The following is a 24,738-nucleotide window of genomic DNA, read 5'->3' as shown; positions in this document are numbered from 1 at the left end:
TAGTGCTACCAACCAAGTGCTTATTTCTTACAATAAACTGCTGTTGGCTTTGGTGGTACAACCTTGGAGAAACCCATTCAACCATTACTCATACTAGGCATACAATTTACTTGGCTCGGCAACTTAGCTTTGATTATACTTCTTTTAGCACACACGATCTGCATTACACTTAATTTTTTCCTAAATTAAAAAAAATGTAAATAAACCTATTTACTCCCGAATAAATGCAAACACTTACTGAGGTTTAAACTTATTGCAGTGACAAACAGGGGCCTTAACCGTTTGTCTGTCCCTTGGGGTCCATTTGACCCCAGGCCATTTTAATTTGTTATAATTATTTTTCCTCGATTCTCACGTAATCCAGCTTCTAGGACATCCTTGAACACCCAATTATTAACGCTTTCGAAATGTTTGTAACCCTACAATAATTCCCTAAAGCCTCATATTTTGACTTAAAGTATAAACTCACACTTGTTTCCTTTGGGGTCACACTAGCCCCAAGGGTTTTTGAGGAAATATAGGTCTAGTTATTTATCATTCCTTAGACAATCGTCATTTAATAATAAAAATAAACACAAAATAAGTGCTATAAGTTTAGATTTTCAAACGAATTTAATCCAATCCATCTCGTTCTCGCTGTGGTCCTCCTCGGCGCTTATGCATTTGCTGCGTATCATGCAAGAATGCTTCTTACAAGTGGCACGATTTGCAATAAGTGTTTACCTTACGATCATTTGATTGAGGACATTGCGCGCATCGCAAACATTTCCGAGAATTTCATGGCTCAGACGTCTGTGATACTCCTATCACTGAATATCCCATTTGGCGTATGGCACATGCCGCTTATCCGTTACGGATATTGGCGTTTGTCAGACGTTCTTCAAATAGGCGGATCCTATAGCTCTCGATCAAGTTTTTGTAGAAAAAGTTTGCGTTTCGTAGGTCTCCAATGAGGGAATCCGATGTTATACAAATTATAAGCAGCTACGGCAGCAACATCGATCATATTGTAAAAGTTTTTCTCTTGCATGTATATATAGAAACCAGATGATCCAGAGTATCGACACCGCGTTTATATTGGTTATAGTCCAAGATAATGAAAGGCTTATTTTTTTGTTCGGAATCAACCTCTGAAGTGTGATGCAAAGTATATAGCATGATATCAATTTTTCCTTTTTTTGGAATCTAACTAACCAAAGTCAGATCTCTGTTGAAGCAAAAGATGCTAGTTCCTGCCTGTCTTCCCTTTACTGGTAAAAGCTCTTCGGGGTATATCTGCCTTATTCTTCTGCGATCTTCCTACAATAGTAATGTTTTGTGTCATCATTTGCTCAGCTAACTCAACATTTATGAAAAAACTATCCATTGGTAAACTTCGACCTATAAAAAGTATATGAGAAGAGAATAAGCCAATATAAATGAACACTTAACTTTTCGAAGCCACAGCCCAGTTATTCTGTTTACTAGGGACATTGCGTAGTTTTGTGCTATCTGTATTTGGTTGACGACCAATATATATTTCGCCGTTCATTGGATAACTCTTTGTTGCGCCACAGCACCAAAATATTTTGATACGGTACTTTCCTGGTTTTGACGTATTGACGGAACGAACAACGCAGTCGAGTGATCACTAGCTGCTCATCTACAGTTAAGTAGGCAGAAGGTTTATATATGTCCTTTAGACGAGCCTGAAACATATCCCAAATATCTCGAACACCACCAATTTTATCGGAAGCAAGTCTCTCTTGTCGTGTGAGAAACTCGTCGAATCGTAATAGCAGTAACTGCTAGAAACGCTTCAATGACATTCTTGCTCGATAAATTGGACGATTGTCAGTCTGATTATATGCTGAAATACGTCTATTGGATTCAGAATATCTTGAGCGTGTCGGCTGGGTATTCCCTGTTTTTCACGTACGATTTCTACTATTCTTGGCTGATTCACTGTGCTGCATCGAGTACTCCATGCACGTCCATTCTTACCATATAGCTGATCGGCATGCGTTTCTAATGCAGATATTTTACCTTCTTCCTCTTAGGTTCCATCCTCTTCCTCCTCTGAGAAATGTATCACTTCGATATAATCGGATCCGTCAAAGTCAGAAAACACTTCCTCAATGTCTTGAGGCACATCTTCACTGAAAACTTCAATTTTTTACTATACCGGCAGTAGCAATTACTGAATTATATGTTTTCACTTCAATCCCAAACACTGAAAAACGCCTTGCGAAGAAGAAAAATCACATTTCGGGGAATCGCCGTTAAATTTTAAATTTAAAACTGCCAGTATTTATAGAGATTCCTTTTATTTTATAGTGACGTTTCATTGGGGTCATGTTGACCCCAAGAGACAGCGAACGTGATTTCATGCATGGTTAGTAAAGAGAATTTAAAATTTAAACTGAAAGCAATCATTTCTGCTTAATGTGTAGATGTGTAGAGTACGACAGTAGAGTTGGATCGTTTCGTTCTGAACTTGTTCAATTGACCGGGTCTCTCAACTGAACAAGTGAACTAGATCTTCGATTTCGTTTCTATTTGTTCTTTTAGTTCATTTGTTCTTTTTATCTAATGTCATTCTTTCTCTCTTCTCGTTCGCGACCATGGTAAATTCATACATACATACGCAGAAATTCACAGTGAGCACGAATGTCGATGATGCCACTTACAGTAAAGACATGTCGGTCATCTTTGTGTGTGGCACTGCTACAACAATATATGTATGGACTATTTATGAAAAGCATGTTTTGTAAGAAACTAATTATTACATTTATTAAAATTGAAAAGTTCATATTTACAATTTGTGTCTCTACTCTTTCAATTTCCTGAATCATCCGAAATTTGTAACTTTTTTTGAAGTTAATTATACATATGTATATTAACTTATTTATTCATAACACATTTAAATATACCTACACAAAGCATTGTTGCACACACACCACCATCTATACTTGTTGGCTTTTTTCGCGGGTGCGAGCAGCAGTGAACAAATTTGCTTGAAAAAATAAAGAACAGATGAACAAAAAGAACAACTTGTTCGTTCATCAGAAAAAAACGAAAGAACCGAATCTCTGAAATGAACGAAAAAGCACAACTTTTTACGACAGTGTAGTTTATGACACATAGCTGTCGCGCGTAACAGTAAAATTAGATGAACCGTTATGCGCCTATAACTATGCCACTTATTTTACTGTAAACCATCACGCCATCTAGCGGTCAAATATTGAATATATCTACAACTCGACGTATTGACATTTTAGCTGCAAACGTCAAGTCAAAGAAAACAGCTGTAACCAGACAGGGTTGATATGTTATGTACAACACACAGCGCAAAGTGATTTTCTTGTTTCTATTCTACAATTCAGTTTGCAATTGGACATCGAAGAAGTTAAAGTAGGAGCGCAAGTGTTGAAAGCGCTCGAAAATCGCTGTGTTGTTTTTAATCGATGCGTGTTTGTTTTTTTTGTTAGTTAAATGCCTAGTCTGCTGCGCTATCAATTAATTAATCGTTTTTCGGGTCTGATAGAAAAATCGAAAAGAAGTAAAACGAGCAGAAGTAGTGCGATTTGCATTAATAGAAAATGGTAGAAAGAAAAGTGTGCATTATTAAATTATGGAAATTATGTGGAAAATTAAATTATAATAAAATATTTGTGCGCGAGATAAAAGCCAAGTAGTGTGTAAAAGGAAAATAAAAGCGAAAAAGAAACTTGGCAAACAATGTGTGTGGAAGAGAGCGAGACAAAATCTGAGCGTTAAGAATAATCTGAAAGTGAATTAAGCCAATGAAGTTGTCAGCAAAGCGTAATAGTGATAAACGAGTTGCAAGATACAAAAATTTGGAAGAGATAAACAAAAAAACTTTGTTTTAGCTAGTTTTTAAGAGCACTATTGAGCGTTTGTGTTGTTGTTTATGTTGCCGTTGTGGTTGTGTCTCGCTGTAATTTTGGTTAACCCTCTGTAGCAATATTTGCATAATTAAAGGCATATTGAGTTGCGAAAAATTGCAAAAAAAAGATAAACGTATTGTGCAAAGAAAACCAAAAGTTCGACGAAAATAAAAAAAAAATAATTTTTGAGAATTTGGAAAAGTTTTTCACTAGGCTGCTGGTTGTTATTGTTCCTAATGACACGTACGGTCAAGTAAGCGTTTGTGGGTACGCAGTGAATGTCAACAGAAAACAAACAAACCAAAAAGTGCAGAAAAACGTAAACAACTTTCATTGTTCTAAGACGCCCACCACCCCAGAGCCGAAACGACACACGAAGTGATATCGAAAAAGGCACACCCTGTTTGCAATCGTGCGACTCATCTGCTGTGCAAAAAAAACAAGAAATTAAAAAATATATATATATACAGACGCGCCCTCTACTGACCCGCGATATCCGACAGTCATATGTGAACAAACAAAACTAAGTTGGATCCACAATTGCACTCAAATCAGAAGAAATATAGTAGACAAAGTAGAATAGAAGTTCACAAAACAAAAACAAAAGTAAAGCGCTAGACTGACGACGGAAAAGTAACATCACACATCTGCTTATTTTTACTAACAACTCCACCGTTGTTGCTGCTGCTGTCAATAAGAAACCAGCGAGCAACCCCACCACATCCTTTTTCATTTGCTTTTGATGACTGCATAGCTCTGTTCAGAGTTTCTTTGTTCGCTTGCAACGTCAATTGGTTAGCAGTGTGTGTGTGTTTACGTCCATAGGAGCGGTTATAAACATCACTCCAATTCCCCAAAGGCGTTGTCATTGCACCCTTTGCCGCTAATCCAATTGCATACAACATACTGAAATCACACAAACCCAAAACACGCCAACCCAAGATTGTGGCGCATCGTGTGAGTTGCTTCATATATGTTCCATAATTCCCTTTGCGCGCCGTTGTTCATATCTCTAAGTAGTATAACTTGTCTCTGACCTCCTTTGCACAGCTGTGCTGCCAAAACAATTTTCAACAGCTCAAAGATGCCACAACAATTTTTATCGCCTCTCAAACTAATATTATTCATCATTGCGCTGCTGGTCACCATATGTTGGCAACAACAAACGCTTGTCACCGCGAGCGTTAATACACAAACAACAAAAGGTAAGTGGAAATGATAGATTACATTCGATTTGTTATTTAGTTGGTTTTATTTTGGTATCTAGGAATTTATTAAAACCTTTCTTATCCGTTTTATTATACATATAACTTAACGGCCAATCTCACGAAACAGTTTCTATAGAACAGATCTATTTCTTTTGCACGAAAAGGAAGCTTCCCGTACCTGCCCGAGTACCCAATACTACAGTTAAGGCTAACGTCGGGAGGTGATTAGAGCACTACTTCATTTACAGAACCCACAACTCAAAACTTTTTAAATGAAATAGCGTCACTTGAAAGTAACAAAAGACAATTTTAAATTTAACAAGTAAGGACGGGACTGTCTTTGGCTGTGCCGAAGACTTCATACCTTTTGAATAGGGCTGAACAATAATAATCCCGTTCGTAATCTCCAAATAATCGGATGTATAAGATAAGAAATATATAGTGAAAAGATCTAAACGATTTTTCAGATAAATATAAAATTAAAAATGGCAAAAAACCCCCTTATCTGAACGATCGGTATGGGATATATATTATATATAGCTCCGATCGAAATGATTTTTACAGAAAATCTTCTATGATATATTAGAATATATCACCAAGTTTCACGTTTTTATATTCGAAGCTAAGGGAGGAATGGCCAAAAATTTTTTTATCTGAACGATTGGTTGTATGGGATAGGTATATACTATATACATTAGGCCGGGTCGATTTGTGGGGAGGCAAAAAAATTGCCCATTGCTCTGTGAAAATCATATTCTAGGGATCAAAATAAGAAACTTTGCCGAAGGAACCAAAGCTCTAAAACGAATTCTGATGTCCCCCCTTTGGGACGTAGGGGCAAATTTTGAAAAATCCCACTTTGAAATGCCTATGTTTTTTGTTTTGGAGTTTATTTTTCTCTTTAGACATTTATTTAGTCAGAACATATGTAAATGAAAAAATGAATTTAACTTAGTAATAGAAAAGAAATAAAAAAACAAAATTATTAGAAACTAGCGTTTTTACAACCCCCTTTTAAAACCAAGGCATCACTGTGATGCATTTGCATGTCGTAAACATAGTTGTGTGGGTTTTTCATTCAAACGTTTTAAAAAATTAAGGTATCACTGTGACACAATTGCAGATCGTAAAATTGCTTGTGTTGTTTTTTTTAAGCCACCACAAGACAGCAGGTAGAATTGAAATTGCCCCTACTCAAAAGTTCGACCCAAAGGGTGGGGGACATCAGAATTCGTTTTAGAGGTATGGTTCCTTCGGCAAAGTTTCTTACTTTGATCCGTAGAATACGATTTTCACAGAGCAATGAGCGATTTTTAAATCGACCCGCACTAATATACATATAGCTCCGATCAAAGTGATTCTTTCAGGAAATCTTCTATGATATATTAGAATAAATATCACCAAGTTTAACGTTTTTATATTGGAAATTAAGGGAGAAATCGACAAAAATCTTTCTATCTGAACGATCGGTTGTATGGGATATATACTATATATAGTTCCAATCAAAGTGATTTTTTCAGAAAATGTTCTATGATATATTAAAATATATATCACCAAGTTTCACGTTTATACTTTCTAAATTAAGGGAGAAATGGCCAAAAATCTTTCTATCTGAACGATCGGTTGTATGGGATATATATTATATATAGCTCCGATCGAAATGATTTTTTCATGAAATCTTCTATGATATATTAGAATAAATATCACCAAGTTTAACGCTTTTATATTGGAAATTAAGGGAGAAATTGCCAAAAATCTTTCTATCTGAACGATCGGTTGTATGGGATATATACTATATATAGCTCCGATCAAAGTGATTTTTTCATGATATCTTCTAAGATATACATATTAAAATACATATCACCGACTTTCACGTTTATACTTTCTAAATTGCGGCAGGAATGACCAAAATCGTCTTATCTGAACGATCGGTTGTATGGGAGATATATGTTATAGTGGTCCGATCCTACCGGATCCGACAAATGTCTAATATAATACAAAAATACATCCTTGTGCCAAATTTCATTGAGATATCTCAAAATTTGAGGGACTAGTTTGCGTTCAAACAGACAGACGGACGGACAGACGAACAAGGCTATATCAACTCATTTCGTCGCCCTGATCAATTCGGTATACTTAATGGTGAGTCTATCTTCTATATTTCTCAACGTTACAAACATCGGACCAAAGTTAATATACCATTTCATGTTCATGAAAGGTATAAAAACCGTCCTATGGAAAAGAGATTTGTCATATGTTAATAAAATTGATCAATTTGTAAATGAGAAAGCGTCAAATGTAAATCCGCAAGCATTATATGGAAATATGGATATAGACAGTTGCGAATGCGAAAGTGTCTATTCGATTGAGGCCGAAATATTCATTCAGTTGGCTCGATAGAAGTGTTGGAAGTGGGTCGTGCGATCGAAAGAACTGCACGAAGGAATTTGGAACTTCATATAACGCTGAAGCATTTTCAAATTATATTTTTCTATTAACAACTCACTTTTCTCAATATTAAATAGCGAAATCTCCTTGTAAATCTTTTCAAAACCATTTCTCCCGGGAGTAGGATTTGAACCCGCACTCCTGGGAGAAAAGGCTTTGAAGAGATTTACAAGGTATAATCGAAACAGCTGCCGCCTTGTCCGTCCCGATGTCACGTTGTTTAATTTTTTTTTCCAAATTATTAAATATATTATAAATTAAAAATTGCTTCAAATAAATGTTTTCATACATTTAAAAGCAATAAGGGCAACCCCCACTTAATTCATACATCTCCTTTTTTATTAACATGAGTTGGTAAGATTGACTTCTGCTGCAGCTAATGACTGTTGTTGTATGATATAATCATATTTGTAACAGGATTCCCCTCGCGTAGGTGAGGTTGACAATTGAGTTGCAGAAGCTCCGAAGCTATAAAGGTTTGTATTGCGCTCATCAATCCCTTGATTCGCATCTAATGATCGTCCTTGAGCTTCATTGATAGGGATATGAAATTTGAGGCATTTAAAATTGAAAAGACAAATCTATCGGTATAAATGGAATCCTTGGTTTTAAACTTTTTTGTGTTCGAAATTTTCCGATAAAATGAATTGCTTCAATGACATACGTAAAAGTTTTGTGATGAAAAGCCTTGTCTCACTACATAAGCATGGAGAATCAAAATAACGAAGCATAAATATTATGATATTATGGGCCCTTTTCTAAGTCATAAGTTGTCTTGGTTCTAGTGATATTAACATCCTCATTTTAAGGTGCCTAAAATGCCTTTTCTCTAAGCAATTTATAGTTTGTAAAGAAAGATTCAATATTTGGAAGAAACATTAGATATTAAAGCTTCAGGTGATGTCATAATTTCTCAAAAACTTGCAGGAAAAGAAATCAAATCTGTTAGTAAAGAAACAGCAATTTTTCCATAATTAATTTCAAGAAGTTGTTTAGCAAAAGCTGCTGCTGAAGTGTTTCCGCCAAAATGTCCTCTCATATTTCTAAAGAGAGTAAATTTTTGTACGTAAAGCCGTCTATAGACGAAAAAGCACGCATTTACTTCAACTGCGGCTGTTCCAGCAAGTAACAGGAAAGCACCACCTTTGGGATGATCATTACACCTTTGAATTACATCAATTAATATCAAATTAAACAGAAATTTTTTTTCCGGTTCCTCCATGCCTATGCAAAAATATCAACCCTAAAGATAACATAAAATAATACTAACCCTTATTTTCTTAGTGGTGTTAGGGTTTGATCCAATTTAACACTTTACTGGATTTCAATGTTCTTGCATGAATACTTCCAGAGTTATGCTGTATCAAAAATTCCGTTTGTATGGTAGGTGCCACCCTCTTTTTTATATTGAAGTTATGTCTAGCCTATGACCATCTTTGGAAGGTTTCTAGTGGGTGATTCAAATTAAGTTGTGATCGGCCGATCCGTTTAGGCCGCAACCCGATTTATACCTACATACAAACATTCATAATTTTAACTTTATATATATGGGGTATTCCATCCCATTTCGACCAATTTTGAACCCGACCCCTTTAGAATTGGCTGAAAGTTTTTCTTCTTTTTCTAGCTTACGAAAGACGTTTTTCAGAAGTTTTCAAATTTTTTCATCCAACTCAAAAAAAGTTATGAATTTAAAAAAAAACACCCTTTTTGTTTTCAAAATGCTATCTTTTTCAAAAATTGACCATTTGGGATCTTTTTTTTAAATTTGTTTTTAAATTTGCTTTTCGGAAAAAATTAAAAAAAAATTTTAAAGTTTTCTGTTTTTGTAATTTTTCAGTTTTTCGAGATTTTACGAATTTCGCCTTTTTTTTCTCATAAAAAACTTCAATCAATTCTGCAATCATCCCCACTAATCCCGGAGTGGGCCGAGAATTTTTTTTTTTTTTTATTTAATTGAAAAAAAAAATCTTAAAAATTTTTTTTGTTTTTTTTTCCGAAAAGTACATTTAAAAACATATTAAAAAAAAAAAAAAAAAAATGATCCCAAACGGTCAATTTTTGAAAAAGTTATAGCATTTTGAAAAAAACACGTTTTTTTCAACTCAAAATAAGTTTTAAATATTTTGAAAAAAACGGTGTTTGGGATCATTTTTTTTTAAATATATGTTTTTAAATGTACTTTTCGGAAAAAATACAAAAAAAATTTTAAAGTTTTTTTTTCAATTAAATAAACAAAAAATTCTCGGCCCACTCCGGGATTAGTGAAGAGAAAAAAAGGGCGAAATTCAAAAAATCTCGAAAAACTGAAAAATTACAAAAAAAAACTTTAAAAATTTTTTTTTTATTTTTTCCGAAAAGTACATTTAAAAACATATTTAAAAAAAAAAAAAGATCCCAAACGGTAAATTTTTGAAAAAGTTATAGCATTTTGAAAACAAAAACGGTGTTTTTTTTTTTAATTCATAACTTTTTTTGAGTTGGATTAAAAAATTTGAAAAACTTCTGAAAAACGTCTTTCGGTAGCTAGAAAAATAAGAAAAACTTTCAGCCAATTCGAAAGGGGTCGGGTTCAAAATTGGTCGAAATGGGATGTAATACCCCATATATAGATAGAAGATGCGGATATACTGAAGTTAACAAAAAATTTTAACGGCGGAAGATTAATAAACATCCAAAAGGAATAACAGCCAAACAACTCTATAGTCAAACTTTAGCTGTTATAATAACCTAAGTTTGTACGGCAGCCATAGTTCTGAAAAATCCCATCTGTAGGGAAGGTGCCACCCCCCTTTTCCCCAATTCCACATTTTACTGTAGGTGTTAGGACTTAACCTCATATAGTTCCTTACCAATTTTCATTATCCTATCATTACTACATCCAGAGATATGCAGAATGAAAAATTCCATTTATACGAGAGGGGCCACGCCCCCTTTCCCCCACCCCACATTTTATTGGGGGTGTTAGGGATTGACCTCATATAACTCCTTACTGAATTTCAATGTTCTAGCATGAATACCTTCAGAGTTATGTATTACCAAATATTAATTTTGCATGGGAGGTGCCACGCCCCTTTTATGTATCGATATATTTTTAGCCTATGACCATCCTTGTTTCTAGTGGGTTGTGCAAACTCGGTTGTGATCGGTCGATGCGTTTAGGACGCAACTCGATCTATACCTACATACATACATACATACATACATACCTAATTTGAATTTTATATATATAGATTACAGGTGACGTTTTATGTTGCGCGTACACATGCCTTCTCATTTACAGCTGGCTATTTTCATATCAAAGTGACGCTTTCGCATTCAAAATCGACTGTTCTCATTCTCGTTTGATGCTTCCCCATTTTTCATTTTCATCTAACTCATTTACAACTGACTATTAGTAATTAAAAATTACGCTTTCGAATTCGCAATTGATTATTCTTATATCGAAGTGACACAATCGCGTTTGAAATTTACTGCGCTCATTTCTATATGACGCTTTGTAATTTCCAACTGACTATTCTGATATACAACTAACTAATTCCAATTGATGCTCCGGAGTTTTCATTTGACGCTTTATCATTTACAAGTCGATGGCCCCGAGCAGCTTTGTACCAACTCGTTGCGAATTTATCTTATCTCGCGCTCAGTTCAGTAAACTGTCTCAACTCGCGTTCTCCATTTCATACTGTACTAACTCGTGAGTTACGTTCGTTTCATCTCATCTCGAACGCTGCGATGTAAACTATCTCAACTAAATCGCGTCTTTTCATAATGTCTCAACTCCCGGCGTTGCTTATATACTATCTCAACTCTGATTCGTACAATTTCGAGAACGAGCTACTTTAATGCTTAAGGTTAAAATAAAAATCCAAATCGAGTCCTTACAACATAAAAGTAATGAAAATAATGTAGAAACGTAATATCCTTCAACTTGACTATATAAAATACAACTTAACTCATATTTTCAATTTAAACAAAAGAATTTTCAGTATTTTCAATGAATAGAAATATTTGTAGGGAAAAGCAAACAAAAAATTTTACAAGCGAGTGAAATTCTAAGCACCTATAATTTAAGGTGCTTAGCTAAGCGGCGTTTATTCCTTTGAATTTCATGAAAAATTTCGTATTTTGACATGTTGTATTTTTTGTCTTGACTGCATGAAGCTTCAGAATAAAAAAAAACTATTATTTGAAATTTATACATTGAACACTTTGCCGAATTTCAAAATTTATTCAACACTTTGCTTTGTAAAATTTATAAAACGAAAGACAATTTTTTTTTCAATAATATTTTCTTGTCAACGTTTGGTTTATTTTTTTGAAATAATAGGTGCTTTTTAGCTTCCTCCCTGAAATAATAACTACTTTCCAACGTCTATCCCAAACACCTGTTTAGTGTTAAAACAAAAGAACAACAACGGAATAACTATTATGAAAGAAAAATAAAATTTATTTCAAAAATAACAAAACTTATAATTATTATTAGTGATTTTGGGCCAGAGTATAGTTTTTATTAATTTTTCCAAAAGGAGCTTTTCGGCCGATAAATAAAAAGACAAAAACTTTTGTTTTTTCTTATTCTCCTACGCGTTTCGATGTTTTTTATAACATCTTCATCAGGGAGTCTGGTTTATTCTAATACAAATAAATACCTACAAGAACAAACTCCATAACACTCCGAAAGATAAGCTTATATTGAAGGTTTTTGAGGACACTAAGAACTTCGTGAAACAACATAAAGACAATATAATAATTACAACCGCAGACAAAGGACACAAAACAGTACTTATGTACAAGGTAGACTATAAACAAAAAATGGAACAACTACTAAGCGACAAAAACACATACAAAACAATAAGAACTGATCCTACACAACAACTAGTACGGAAAAACAACAACATCATAAATGACATTTACAAGCAGAGAAACATATCTTTAAAATTTAAGAAGCAACTTACTTGCACTGCGGCTACAGCGCCAAGATTGTATGGACTACCCAAGATCCATAAAGAACAAACTCCACTTAGACCGATTTCATCTTCTGTAGGTGTACCATGCTACAAACTTTCAAAACACATTGGACAGACCTTAAAAACATAATATGTGGTACCCTCAATGTCAAAAATTCCCTCCAATTAAAACACAACCTCCAAGAAGTTAACATAGCGGAAGATGAAATTCTAATATCGTTTGATGTAGTTTCCCTCTTCACAAACATTCCCATACTATTAGCCATTCGAACAATAATGAGAAAATGGGAAAAACTAAAAGAACACACTACTTTATCAAATAAACAGTTCCAAACTTGCCTCGAATTCTGCTTGAGGGACAACAATTATTTCACATACGACGGCAAATTCTACCAACAAGTATACGGAATGCCTATGGGAAACCCCCTATCACCTACAGTAGCAGATATAGTGCTAGACAAAATACTTGACGACAGCATCACCGAGCTCAAATCCAGGGATATATATATCAAATACATAAATAAGTATGTAGACGATATATTTGCAATAATTAAAACAAAGGACGTGGAAGAAATTTTAAAAACTTTTAACGCACAACACCCAAAAATCCAATTCACGGTAGAAAAAGAGAAAGAAAATAAATTGGCCTTCCTAGATATGGAAATAATAAAATCGGATAAAAAGTTGAAAACGAATTGGTATGCAAAAGCTGTAGCATCGTCGCGAATAATTAACTATCATTCTAATCAACCATGGATACAAAAAAGAAACACGGCAATCAACTTTATAAAGAAAGTACGCGATTTAAGTGATCAGGAGTTCATAACTGAAAACAACCGAAAAATTAAAAATATTTTATACAAAAATGCGTACCCTAATAAATTAATAGACACATGGCTGGCAACAATAAAAACAATCAGCACTAACAATGTAACCAACAATGCAAATTTGAATAATGAAAACAATAAGAGACTATATACAGGTGTAACATACATACCAGAACTAACGGACAACAAATCAATGGAAAATTTTATGCGAAACAACAACATAACATTAGCACATAAACCAAACCAAACACTAAATAAAATATTTACACAAACAAAAGACAAAATTAACAAGGAACAACAACACGATGTAGTCTACGAAATAAAATGCAACGGAAAGGAAGGAGAAGTGTGCGAAAAAGTTTATATTGGTACAACGAAGAGATCATTGGGCATCCGAATTAGTGAGCACAAATCAGATGCGAAAAATATGAAAACGACTATTGCTATTGCTGAGCACCTAACCAACAAATGCCATACAGCGGACTTCGATAATGTTAAGATTTTAGATATAGAGAGGAGAGAGAGGACGCGACTAACACTCGAAGGGTTACGCATACAACAAAAAATAGAGAAGACGGTAAACTTCAAAGAAGACGTAAATAATATAAACGGCGCATACACAACTGCCATCAAATGCAATGGACGAGGCAATGGACGCAGTCGAAAATTTTAATTCAGCTAGTTTGTATATATATGTATGTTGTTGAATGAACGTTTTTGTTAATAAATGTTACATGTAAAAAGGAAACATTTTATGTTAAAGGTAAACGTTTTATGTTAAATGTTACGTCTAAAGACTAAATTGCAGTTCAAATGTTATTGTATTATGTTAAATTTAAGTGAACTGTTGGAAAATGTGTTATTGCTTGATGTTAGTTATTAATAACTTTTTAATGTTTGTTTTTTCGTTTTATGTTTTATTAGAATAAACCAGACTCCCTGATGAAGATGTTATAAAAAACATCGAAACGCGTAGGAGAATAAGAAAAAACAAAAGTTTTTGTCTTTTTATTTATCGGCCGAAAAGCTCCTTTTGGAAAAATTATAATTATTATGTTCCTGTTTTTTTCTGATAACGAAATATAATACGATTACTTGTAGGTACTTAAAAAGGGGCATGGCTACATTTCGATTACGCCCACTTTTTGTAGAAACCTCTGTCCTGATCAGGGGGAATAGTGTGCTGCTAAATTTCAATAAAATACAAATTATACCAAAAACACATATGTAGATGGATTGCAAGGCGGCCTGACGGACGGATGGATGGATGGAACTGTAAGGCAAATTTTTTATTTTATTTTCGGTTGAGGCTACCGATTAAACCTGTTGAGGCTACAGTTTATTTTCGGTAGCGTCTACCGAAAAAAAATCGGTATCCTCCACAGATTTAATCTGTTGCCTCAACAGATTAAAATCGGTAGCGTTTACCGATTTTTTTTTTCAGTGTATGAAAAAAAAAGCGTGTACGAGGCTTTGGAGGTTAGAAATCTAGACAATTATTTTCGGCGTGGAAAAACTTGATTTACAACTTACCTTGTACGTTTTCTACTTACTGTACTTGGGGAGTAATTAGGAAATTACCATTTTGGTTATAAAAGTTCACAACAAAATCAAAACCTGCACTTTTTCTTACCGATAACGATTCTCACCGTAAACACGTGTTGCCGCGTTGTACGCACCTTGTAGGGAAAATCTCTAGTTCTGAACTAGCGTGCTTCTACACCTTTTTCAGTTTAAATTCAGAAAGTTAAAATTCATGTTCAGAAAATTACAATTCAAGTTCAGAAAATTTCAGTGTACGCTTTTCTGAAATTTTCTGAACTTGAATTGTAATTTTCTGAACTTGAATTGTAATTTTCTGAACTTGAATTGTAATTTTCTGAATATGAATTGTAACTTTCTGAATTTAAACTGAAAAAGGTGCAGTGCATATGGAATCAATTGTAGATTTTTGAACTAGAGAAAATCTAGTTACTGTCGGATTAGTTCTTTTTTGGCACTTAAGATCTAGTTCTGAACCAGAAATTTGTCTCACTAGTTACTGATTCCCCTACATGGCATGTATACGCGAGTTGAGATAAAATAGAACGGAACATTTTTCTCAAACTAAGTTGTGCTATTCGGTTTAAACATATTTAAATATATAAATATATTTTTGATTGCTTTGGGATTTGCTCAGATAAATCACAATGGAAAAATATGTATTTGAAAAATAAAAAAAATAAAAAAGGCAAAAAAATGAGTTGAGATAGTATATAAGCAACGCCGGGAGTTGAGACATTATGAAAAGACGCGATTGAGTTGAGATAGTTTACATCGCAGCGTTCGAGATGAGATGAAACGAACGTAACTCACGAGTTAGTACAGTATGAAATGGAGAAGGCGAGTTGAGACAGTTTACTGAACTGAGCGCGAGATAAGATAAAACAAAACATTCGCAACGAGTTGGTACAAAGCTGCTCGGGGCCGTCGAAGTGATTGTTCTCATACCTAACCGATAATTTCACATTTACATCCGACGCTTTCTCATTTAAAACTGGAATCTTTAGATTCGTTTTACAGACTAAGCTGGTTTTAAGCCATAATAAGAATACTTTTTAGATTAATATTTTGCTCCGTCTGTGAATTAACATGCATATAACATACATATATGCATATAATTTAGAGTTCAAGTTCCATGTCACTGTAGGTACCCCTTGTATTATCTCAGATTACTTTTTAAAAAAACGCCATATCTCATGATATGTCGCAGAAACGCCCGGTCAGAAAAATCATTTTAAGAATGCCCTACCTCAGAATTTTTTACGTTTTCGAAATATTGTATTTCTCAATGAAATTCTGAGGTAGGACGCTCTTCAAACATATTCTGATATAAGCCATTTTTCAAAAGTTTTCTGCGACAGAGTGTTTTCGAAACGGCTGCCGAGATAGGTTGATATTCAGCAATCTATATGAGGTGTTTAAAAACTACAAGGTAAAGCATTCATACCTCGCTAGAATTTCGTATTTGTAGTAAAGTCATAAGTCGCATATTAGATCCATTGAAAACAGCACACCTTTGTTAATTTCGCAACTCATTTATAATCCCTAAAATACTTTTGGCTCACCCTCATTATCTTTTTGCTTACATTCCTTATCACAAAACTTGTTTAAGTGTGACCTTGAAGGCCAAATATACTTCAAAACATGGTTATACGACCCACTTTTACGTACATATGTATGTACATATGTATTGCATTTTTACAAGTACTTGTGTACTATCTGGCGAAGTCCACAAAACCACTAATTTTCTTTTGGAATATCCAAAAATATTCTTCAAAAGATTTGGTCATTTTGTTGGTGTTATATGTATGTATGTCTCTAATTCTTGTATCTAGTGATGCTTTACCAAAAAAATTAAAAACTGTTTGAATAGTTATATAACATTTTTGATACTGAAACCTAATAACTCTCACTTCATTCATTATCTCAGGCGAAGCTGAATTATAGTGTATAGTGATAAAGATAGGGCTGAATACAATTTTCTAACATGTGCTATGACAATCTGAATGACATAATTTTTGAGACCATATTTTTATACCTTTCATGAAAATGATATGGTATATTAATTTCGTCACGAAACCCAAAATTGTAAGTCCTTAAAGGAAAATAGATAGACCCAACATTAAGTATACCGAAATAATCAGGTTGAAGAGCTGAGTTGATTTAGCCATGTCCGTCTGTCCGTCTGTCTGTTTGTATGGAAACTAGTCCCTCAATTTTTGAGATATCTTGATAAAATTTGGTGAGCGGGTGTATTTGGGTGTCCGATTAGACATTTGTCGGAACCGGCCGGATCGGACCACTATAGCATATATCCTCCATACAACCGATTTTTCAGAAAAAGAGGATTTTCGTCATATCTTACTCAATTTAACAGATTGAAGCCTCAAACTTCACCATATAATTTCGTATATTGCACATATTGTTGCCTGAAAAAATTGATGAGATCGGTCGTATATATAGTATATATCCCCCACAACCGATTGTTCAGATAAGAAACTTTTCGTAAGTACTGTCCTATTTTAAGAGCTAGAGGCTTCAAATTTCAACGAATGCTTACGTATATAGCATATATTGTTGTCGGAAAAAATCATAAATATCGGTGGTATATATATTATATACTTCATATAAACTGTCATTTTTGGCCCTTTTTTACGGCTAGAAGCTTCAAAATTCATCAAATTTCATCAAATAGTTACGTTTAGGTCATATATTTTTGAAATACGTGATTCGTAGTCATAGTTTTTACATGCAGACCACGAAAAACGTGAAGCTTTGCATCCTCACACAAAGTACCTAACATATAGCATATACTGTTGTCTGAAAAAATCATAGAGACCGGTGGTATATATAGTATATATCTTATACAACCGATTGTTGAGATAAGAAACTTTGCGCAATTTCTTCCCCATTTTAACAGCTAGAAGCTTCAAATTTCACCAAATGCTTACGTGTATAGCATATATTGTTGTCTGAAAAAATCATTGAGATCGGTGGTATATATAGTATATATCTCATACAACCAATTGTTCAGATAAGAAACTTTGCGCAGTTTCTGCCCATTTTAGCAGCTATAAGCTTCAAATTTCACCAAATGCTTATTTATATGGCATATATTGTTGTCTGAAAAAATCATAGAGATCGGTGGTATATATATTATATACTTCATATAAACTGTCATTTTTGGCCCTTTTTTACGGCTAGAAGCTTCAAAATTCATCAAATAGTTACGTTTAGGTCATATATTTTTGAAATACGTGATTTGTAGTCATTGTTTTTACATGCAGACCACGAAAAACGTGAAGCTTTGCATCCTCACACAAAGTACCTACCTATTTTTTATTTTATATTTATCTTAAAAATTGTTTAGATATGTTCAAATTTCACCAAATGCTTACGTGTATAGCATATATTGTTATCTGAAAAAATCATAGAGACCGGTGGTATATATATTATATACCCCATATAAACTGTATTTTTTTGCCCCGTTTTTACGGCTAGAAGCTTCAAAATTCATCAAATTTCATCAAATAGTTACGTTTACGTCATATATTGTTGAAATACGTGATTCCTAGTCATAGTTTTTACACGCAGACCACAAAAAACCTGAAACTTTGCATCCTCACACAAAGTACCTACCTATTTTTATACCTTTCATGAAAATGAAATGGTATATTAATTTCGTCACGAAACCCAAAATTGTAAGTCCTTAAAGGAAAATAGATAGACCCAACATTAAGTATACCGAAATAATCAGGTTGAAGAGCTGAGTTGATTTAGCCATGTCCGTCTGTCCGTCTGTCTGTTTGTATGGAAACTAGTCCCTCAATTTTTGAGATATCTTGATAAAATTTGGTGAGCGGGTGTATTTGGGTGTCCGATTAGACATTTGTCGGAATCGGCCGGATCGGACCACTATAGCATATATCCTCCATACAACCGATTTTTCAGAAAAAGAGGATTTTTGTCATATCTTACTCAATTTAACAGATTGAAGCCTCAAACTTCACCATATAATTTCGTATATTGCACATATTGTTGCCTGAAAAAATTGATGAGATCGGTCGTATATATAGTATATATCCCCCACAACCGATTGTTCAGATAAGAAACTTTTCGTAATTACTGCCCTATTTTAAGAGCTAGAGGCTTCAAATTTCAACGAATGCTTACGTATATAGCATATATTGTTGTCTGAAAAAATCATAAAGATCGGTGGTATATATAGTATATATATGGTGGTATATATAGTATATATGTATATGGTGGTATATATAGTATATATATTGTAACGAATTTACTTGCAAATCCTCTTATTTGCAATCCTCTGCTAAGTTCGAATCACTAAACTGTTGAATAAATAACTCCAATATTGAATAATGGAAAAATGGCCTTTATTAAAGTACTTCACTCACAATAACACTTATACTTTGCTACTCGCTGGCTTAATAACCAAACTGATTGATAACTCAAATTAAACTCTACTATTGGCCGCCAGATCGCGTGCTTAATCAATAACTGATTGATTGCTCAACTCAAACTGAATTACCGCGCCTCTACATCTGTTGCCTTTTATACCCTTTGGTTTCCTCGTTCGCATTTTTCCAGAATGTACTAGCATTGTCCATGAGCTCTCAAACTTCTCAGCTATAACAAAAATTGCACAATTGTATACATCTTTTAGGCGCTTCTAGAATCTACTAGTCCAGTAGCTCTCAAACTTCTCAGATATATGCATGTGTTTGCGCATTGACTCTCCGCTGCTCGTATTCGTACATGGTACGTATGTGTAGACGCAATTATTTATTCGTTTATGTAGATACATAAAGATTGAATTATTGATGTGAATGTTTATAGTTTACAGTCTCTCGCGCGCACATAGGCGTATAAGTAAATGCATCTGTGTGTGACATCTCTCTGGGCTGCCTTATATATGTGTATACTTGATTTGATTATTAACGTAAATACTGCTTGGCATGGCCTTAGCATCGCCTTAGTGATGGGATAACTTAGTGATGCTAATATCCGTGACAATATATAGTATATATATATATATTTTCGCAATTTTAGCCCCATTTTAACAGCTAGAAGCTTCAAATTTCACCGAATGCTTATTTATATGGCATATATTGTTGTCTGAAAAAATCATAGAGATCGGTTGTATATATAGTATATATCTCATTCAACCGATTGTTCAGATAAGAAACTTTTCGCAATTTCTACCCCATTTTAACAGCTATAAGCTTCAAATTTCACCGATTGCTTACGTATATAGTATATATTGCTGTGTCAAAAAATCCTAGAGATCGGTGATATATATAATATATATATGATGGTATATATAGTATATATATAGTATATATATATATTTTTTCGATTTCTGCCCCATTTTAACAGCTAGAAGCTTCAAATTTCACCAAATGCTTACGTGTATAGCATATATTGATGTCTGAAAAAATCATTGAGAGCGGTGGTATACATAGTATATATCTCATACAACCGATTGTTCAGATAAGAAACTTTGCGCAATTTCTGCCCCGTTTTAACAGCTAGAAGCTTCAAATTTCACCAAATGCTTACGCATATAGCATATATTGTTGTCTGAAAAAATCATAGAGATCGGTGGTATATATATTATATACTTCATATAAACTGTCATTTTTGGCCCTTTTTTACGGCTAGAGGCTTCAAAATTCATCAAATTTCATCAAATAGTTACGTTTAGGTCATATATTTTTGAAATACGTGATTCGTAGTCATAGTTTTTACATGCAGACCACAAAAAACGTGAAGCTATGCATCCTCACACAAAGTACCCACCTATTTTTATACCTTTCATGAAAATGAAATGGTATATTAATTTCGTCACGAAACCCAAAATTGTAAGTCCTTAAAGGAAAATAGATAGACCCAACATTAAGTATACCGAAATAATCAGGTTGAAGAGCTGAGTTGATTTAGCCATGTCCGTCCCCATTTTAACAGCGAGAAGCTTCAAATTTCACCGAATGGTTATGTATATGGCATATATTGTTGTCTGAAAAAATCATAGAGATCGGTTGTATATATAGTATATATCTCATTCAACCGATTGTTCAGATAAGAAACTTTTCGCAATTTCTACCCCATTTTAACAGCTATAAGCTTAAAATTTCACCGATTGCTTACGTATATAGTACATATTGCTGTGTCAAAAAATCATAGAGATCGGTGATATATATAATATATATATGATGGTATATATAGTATATATATAGTATATATATATTTTTTTGGCGATTTCTGCCCCATTTTAACAGCTAGAAGCTTCAAATTTCACCAAATGCTTACGTGTATAGCATATATTGATGTCTGAAAAAATCATTGAGATCGGTGGTATACATAGTATATATCTCATACAACCGATTGTTCAGATAAGAAACTTTGCGCAATTTCTGCCCCGTTTTAACAGCTAGAAACTTCAAATTTCACCAAATGCTTACGCATATAGCATATATTGTTGTCTGAAAAAATCATAGAGATCGGTGGTATATATATTATATACTTCATATAAACTGTCATTTTTGGCCCTTTTTTACGGCAAGAAGCTTCAAAATTCACCAAATTTCATCAAATAGGTACGTTTAGGTCATATATTTTTGAAATACGTGATTCGTAATCATAGTTTTTACATGCTGACCACAAAAAACGTGAAGCTTTGCATCCTCACACAAAGTACCTACCTATTTTTTATTTTATATTTATCTTAAAAATTGTTTAGATATGTTCAAATTTCACCAAATGTTTACGTGTATAGCATATACTGTTGTCTCAAAAAATCATAGAGACCGGTGGTATATATAGTATATATCTCATACAACCGATTGTTGAGATAAGAAACTTTGCGCAATTTCTTCCCCATTTTAACAGCTGGAAGCTTCAAATTTCACCAAATGCTTACGTGTATAGCTTATATTGTTGTCTGGAAAAATCATTGATATCGGTGGTATATATAGTGTATATCTCATACAACCGCTTGTTCAGATAAGAAACTTTGTGCAGTCTCTGCCCATTTTAGCAGCTAGAAGCCTCAAATTTCACCAAATGCTTACGTATATAGCATATATTGTTATCTGAAAAAATCATAGAGATCGGTTGTATATATATTATATACCCCATATAAACTGTATTTTTTTGCCCCTTTTTTACGGCTAGAAGCTTCAAAATTCATCAGATTTCATCAAATAGTTACGTTTACGTCATATATTGTTGAAATACGTGATTCGTAGTCATAGTTTTTACACGCAGACCACAAAAAACCTGAAACCTTGCATCCTCACACAAAGTACCTACCTATTTTTTATTTTTTATTTATCTTAAAAATCGTTTAGGTATGTAGATCTGTTCATTATATATTTCTTATCTTATACATCCGATTATTCGGAGATTACGAACGGCATAAGATTATTGTTCAGGCCCATTCATGAAAGGTATGAAGTCTTCGGCACAGCCGAAGACAGTCCCGTCCTTACTTGTTTAGTTTGAACTGGGAGTAATTTTATCGAACCTTAATCAAAAGCTATATCCAATTAAACCAAATCGGTCATGACTTATTTTGTTTTGTTGATTTTCCGACAGGGTGGATAAATGATGTATGTATATTGCAACGAATTTCCGTCATCCCTTGTCAAATTTGGTTTCGGAACAAACCGGTTTCGGCCTTGTGCCATCATCGGTGTTGAGAACGAAAATCAACACTGATGATGGCAAAACACCGAAACCGGTTTGTCTCGAAATCAAATTTGACAAGGGATGACGGAAACTCGTTCCAATATACATCAAATCGGTCATATATATGTATATTGAATACTGTCCACAAAGTAACATAATGTCAACTTTTTTCCACTTGGAACTATGTCGTGGCACATTAAACACTTTCTCATGTAAAAGGTTTTTGTTGGTTACCCTAAAATTGATGCAAGGGCTCAGTAATATCACTTCGTAGTTGGTTTGATACATATCTTATTTTTGATTCTGTGTTATTGCTATGTGTAGGAGTGAAACACTAATCTCCAATACTTGAAGCTAACCATGGCATATCCAAAATGTGAAAGCTTTGCTGGAGTTGCCCATATTTATATTGCTCTATCTTTATAAGCGGCCACCGTGGTGTGATGGTAGCGTGCTCCGCCTATCACGCCGTATGCCCTGGGTTCGCACCCCGGGCAAAGCAACATCAAAATTTTAGAAATAAGGTTTTTCAATTAGAACAAAATTTTCTAATCGGGGTCGCCCCTCGGCAGTGTTTGGCAAGCGCTCCGGGTGTATTTCTGCCTTGAAAAGCTCTCAGTGAAAACTCATCTGCCTTGCAGATGCCGTTCGGAGTCGGCATACAACATGTAGGTCCCGTCCGGCCAATTTGTAGGGAAAATCAAGAGGAGCACGACGCAAATTGGAAGAGAAGCTCGGCCTTAGATCTCTTCGGAGGTTATTGCGCCTTACATTTATTTTATTTTTTATCTTTATAAATATTTAAGTACACTGAAGTATGTGTCACTTGTTATCAAAACAAATCTTATTTGTTATCAGAAATATATGTATATCTATGCCCAGAAGTATTTATAGCTGTACAAACTTTTGTATTTTTATACCTTTCATGAAAAATGGTATATTAATGCCCGATTTTTCGGTGCGAGTTTAAAGTACAGTTAGAATTGATTAGAGTTTAACTCTGCCACCTCGGTGGTTAAGCTGAGATGAGCAGCGAAATTTTATGTTACCGAACAAAGTGGCAAAGTAAAACTCTACTCAAATTTAACTGTAGTTTAAACTTTCACTGAAAACCGGGCATAAGTTTGGTTCGAACCTCGAAAAAGGATAAGGACAGATCCGCCAATAAGTATACCTTAAAGGTCATTAGGTCGGTATTTTGTTGCAATTTATGCGGTAATCATTAGCGACAAAAAAAATGTGTCGCTCTTTTTTAGTGCTTTTGGTTTGGAGCTTAGCTAAGTTTAAGTGAAGTTATCTAAGCACCTTCAAAAGTACTTACGTACACTTCTCTGATCGAAATGGGAGTGAGCTGGTATTTTGTTCACTGTTTTTTAAGTGGTTTTTGTTTTGCATGCTTCGCTAAGTTCATGTCAAAATGTCACTACTTTTTAAGCGAGTAGCTAAGTTCACGACTACCTTTTAAAAACTTAATTATACTTCACCGATTGAAATGCAACTTAGCTGGTATTTTGTTGCGTACCTAGTAGGTATGCTTTCTGCCAATAGCTATATGGTGGCCTGTTTCTTGAAAGAACCTATTGTTATTGTTGTAGCGATAAAGACACTCCTCGAAGGTTTTGGGGAGTGTTCTCAATATTGATGGCCATTTCCCGGATGTAAATCAGGAACGTTTCGATAACAAGCACTATTAAAGTACCAGCCCGACCATCTCGGCAACGATTTAATATGACCACATTGAACTTTCTAGGCTATCCCGCCCCTAGCCTCTAATTCCATGAGGAGCTTGTGGTCGCCAGAGCCTCGCCTGCAAAATATGTGTACGATGCATTCAGATTAGTAACAGGATTCGCCTACCGTAAGTGAGGTTGACAATTGGGTTACACTTAAATCCCTCTTGAAAGGATCTCATCACAGCTGGCTTTCCTATTGGGAAAAACAAATCTTTTTGCGAAGTTTTTTATTTTGGTCCATGTCGCCTCCAAGAGACGAAATTCCTTCAGCATGTTTTTGCTACTAAGTCTACCCAGTAAACATATAGGCTAACGTCAAATTAGCCAACAGTGGCTCCACTTCAGAATCATAGTGTTCTGAACAAAAATAGCATTATTTTCACTTGTACTTCTTTAAAATATAGTTCGCT

The 24,738-nt window shown here is 34.3% G+C and overlaps 1 protein-coding gene across 1 annotated transcript in view; it reads left to right on the top strand.

The window, feature by feature from the left end:
• The first annotated feature begins 3,379 nt into the window (after window positions 1-3,379).
• Window positions 3,380-24,738, top strand: part of Meltrin (meltrin) — a 251,594-nt gene continuing 230,235 nt past the window's right edge. Inside the window, exons 1-2 of the mRNA XM_067760626.1 lie at window positions 3,380-3,584; window positions 4,941-5,095. Coding sequence (XP_067616727.1) covers window positions 3,475-3,584; window positions 4,941-5,095 — 265 coding nt within the window. The 5' untranslated portion in view covers window positions 3,380-3,474. The remainder of the gene's footprint in view (window positions 3,585-4,940; window positions 5,096-24,738) is intronic.

Source organism: Eurosta solidaginis, chromosome 1 (assembly GCF_040869045.1).
Source record: "Eurosta solidaginis isolate ZX-2024a chromosome 1, ASM4086904v1, whole genome shotgun sequence".
Classification (NCBI taxonomy): Eukaryota; Metazoa; Arthropoda; class Insecta; order Diptera; family Tephritidae; genus Eurosta; species Eurosta solidaginis.
This window is presented reverse-complemented; position numbering and strand designations above follow the sequence as displayed.